Below are 3,150 nucleotides of genomic sequence, written 5' to 3'. Positions count from 1 at the left end.
AAAAAAAAAAAATCTTAAATGATGCCAGCAATAGGGGGCCTTTTCTGAAGGATCCGAAGGAACACCCAAGAAAACAAGCAACCTGTGACCTAGACCCCAGGCCACACTCTCTAGTCCCCAGCAGCCCTTCCCTGGAGGGCAGGCTCTCCTGCGGGCATGGTGGGCTGCCCACCCTTGGGGGCACATGCTGAAGGGCCCCACATCTGCGGCCTCCGGGCAGTCCTGAGCGTGCCTCCCACCCCCCATGCCATGACGTGTGTGGCTACACTGTCTTAGCGTGCTCACTGCCTTCTTTATATATTTACAGAGAAGCCTGGGACCTCTTTGGACCTGGGTGTGCGCAGTCTGAGGCCTGGCCCTTGCTCTCTGCCCCAGGGATTTCTATAGGCTGTTCTATAGGATGCAATCCCTGGTGGGACCCTGCTGAGGGAGCCCCCTGGAGGAGGGCGGGGACCCTGTGATCTCACTCGGGCTCTTGCGTCACTTTCTGACCCAGGCTCCCCGCTTCTCCTATCTAGAACCGCATAGGGTTATCATGCATGGGGAGAGAGCTGCTTCCCGGCAGGGCTCAGGCGGGAACAGCTGCCGCTCCATCCTGACCATGTGATCCTGCCGCCCTCCCTGGACTCACCCAGAGCTTCCTGGGTCTGGCTGGGGAAAGGTTTCTTTCTTTTCTGCAGCAGGAACCAAAGGAACAGACCACCTGAGTAGGGGCGGGGGTCCAGGATGTGCCCCACAGGAATAGTCAGGCAGGCAACTGGGGACTTCTAATAAGGAAACCCTTGTGTGTGAGCATATGCCCAGTGTGGGGCCATCCTCTTTATCCTCCTGGAAAGCGCGACTTCACCTGGAGGCCCTCCAGGCTAAGCTCTCCTTCCCTAGGGAAGCTGCTCTGTCCTGAGCCTGTCTGACTGGCCTCCCTGTCCTTCTTGCTCCTCCTGGGTCTCCAGCCTCCAGGGGACCCTTCAAAGGGTCTTGGATGTTCTGCCATCCTCTGATAGTGAAGGACACTTCTCCACTTGTCCTGAAGACATGGTAGCTTCTTGCCAGGTGCCCTCTGCATTGACATTCTGGAACGTTTACAAAGGCAGTTGTTCAGCTGCTCAGTCATGTCCAACTCTTTGTGACCTTGTAGACTGCAGCATGCCAGGCTTCCCTGTCCTTCACCATCTCCTGGAGTTTGCTCAAACTCATGTCCGTTGAGTTGGTGATGCCATCCAACCATCTCATTCTCTGTCGTCCCCTTCTCCTCCCGCCTTCAATCTTTCCCAGCATCAGGGTGTTTTCCAGCAAGTCAGCTCTTCACCTCAAGTGGCCCAAGTATTGGAGTTTCAGCTTTAGCATCAGTCCTTCCAATGACTATTCAGGGTTGATTTCCTTTAGGATTGACTGGTTGCCTTCTGAGGGCAGGCGTCCCGTGAAAGGCAGACCTACCTCTGTGACCGAACAGGTTCCAGCCATGCAGCCCTGCCTTGGAGCTTGTGGGACTAGGAGACAGCGTGTTTCGGGTGGGGCTACCAGGGCAGGGATGAGCAGCCATTGCCTGTTGGAGGCTGCCTGTCCAACAGCACAGGATGTATGACTCACAACTCCCAAGCCAGAGAGAGTTGCAGGTGGGCCGCACATGGCCAACATCTGCCTCACACAGGCCATCTGTCGGGGTGTGTTTCCGTGCTCACTCCAGGTGGAGTCTCCTGCCAGGGAGGTTGGGGACACTTGGCTCTGTCCTCCATGGTGTGACATCTGGACTAGTTTGAGTCAAGATGGAAAACAGATGGAATGTTCCCTAGATGACCCACCTTATCCCGCTTTCCAGTGGCTCCCAGACCACACTGAGTGGGTCAGAACGATGTCCCTCTGCAGGTCGTAATGCCCCACAGAGTGTGGTCCTAGAATGACCTTCTACTTACCTTAGGTGGAAACAGCATCCACAGAGCTCTCCTGGGCAGGGGAAGCAGAGCTCACATTGTATGAGTGGGATGCTCTGAGCCCACATGTTCCCGCAGGTACTGAGGGCCACGTCCCACCCCCACCACTTCCACGTGGCTTGTAGCCCCTCTTGGATATTTCCCACTGGAGAACCGGCAGCAGCCCCCAGCCGGGATTTATGGCTGGGACCGCAGGTCTACCCCTCTCTCCAGGATCCACCTGGGGGGCAGTGATGGCCTCCCACCAATAAAAACATGACCCCAACACCTCAGACTTCTCCCCGTTGTTCTCAAAGCACTAGGGGCTCGTCAGACTTCTGCCCACCCCCTAACACACACACACCTCGCAACTCCTGTCCTGTCACCCAGGACTCTCGGGATGGGGTGAGGCTGGTCTCTTTCCTTGAGGAGCTCGGGAAAAGCTCAGCTCTTCTCAGGTTCCCTCTGGGGAGCTTGGTGGAGTCCACACTCACCCCTCGGGGCCAGCTCGGAGAGGGAAGGTAGTGACAAGCACCACACAGAGCAGACAGATTCCTCCGAAGTCCTCGGCCCCGGCTCTGACCCCACCCAGGTGATTGCCTGCGAGGCAGGTGACCAACGGATGTGACCACAGGCTGGGAGGAACATCAGGGCCAGAGAAGCCTGGAGCCAGGAGGAAGAGGCCTCAAGGTCAGCAGGGCCACGGGGACCCTCTTCTGAGGGCAGAAGTAGGGACAGGATGCAGCGTCTGCTTTTAAAAGTCATGGAGCGATTTTCTTGTGTTTTAGGGGACAAAAGTGCAGAGCATGAAAACCATGATTGCAGGGCTTTAGTCCCTACGGGCAAGGCTGAGTCAGTGGTGATGTTAGCCCCCAGTTGACCGAGGGAAACCAGGAAATGAAAACACATCTTGGACCTGCTGAGACCTTGCTGTGGCCCGTGAGTGACGGAAGTGTGGGCAGCACGGAGCTGGCTCCGGCTCGCAGCCTGTTTTTGGAAAGGGCCAGGGAGGAAATATTTTAGGCTCTGTGGCCCCTCGGTCACTCACAACTGCTCGGCTCTGCCCTTGTGTCGAGAGAGCTGTCGTGGATGACAGGCAAATGAGTGGTTGTGGCCATGTGCCTATAAAACTTTATTTACAGGCCCTGAAATGTGAATTTTGTACAATTTCCACGTGTTGTAAAATCATCACCTCTCCTCCTTTTTCTTCTTCTCTTCCTCCTCTCCCCTCCTCCTCCTCCCC

The 3,150-nt window shown here is 56.3% G+C and overlaps 1 protein-coding gene across 1 annotated transcript in view; it reads right to left on the bottom strand.

Moving 5' to 3' along the window:
* The window catches only part of SIK1 (salt-inducible kinase 1), a 70,698-nt gene that overhangs the window by 4,217 nt on the left and 63,331 nt on the right, over nt 1-3,150 (bottom strand). The window contains exons 16-18 of the mRNA XM_010835006.1: nt 2,402-2,507; nt 1,435-1,487; nt 632-703 (exon numbers count right to left, since the gene is read on the bottom strand). Coding sequence (XP_010833308.1) covers nt 632-703; nt 1,435-1,487; nt 2,402-2,507 — 231 coding nt within the window. The remainder of the gene's footprint in view (nt 1-631; nt 704-1,434; nt 1,488-2,401; nt 2,508-3,150) is intronic.

The sequence above is a fragment of the Bison bison genome, unplaced genomic scaffold, assembly GCF_000754665.1.
Source record: "Bison bison bison isolate TAMUID 2011002044 unplaced genomic scaffold, Bison_UMD1.0 scf7180017864037, whole genome shotgun sequence".
NCBI lineage: Eukaryota > Metazoa > Chordata > Mammalia > Artiodactyla > Bovidae > Bison > Bison bison.
The sequence above is the reverse complement of the archived record's forward strand: the minus strand, read 5'-3'. Positions and strand labels throughout refer to the sequence as shown.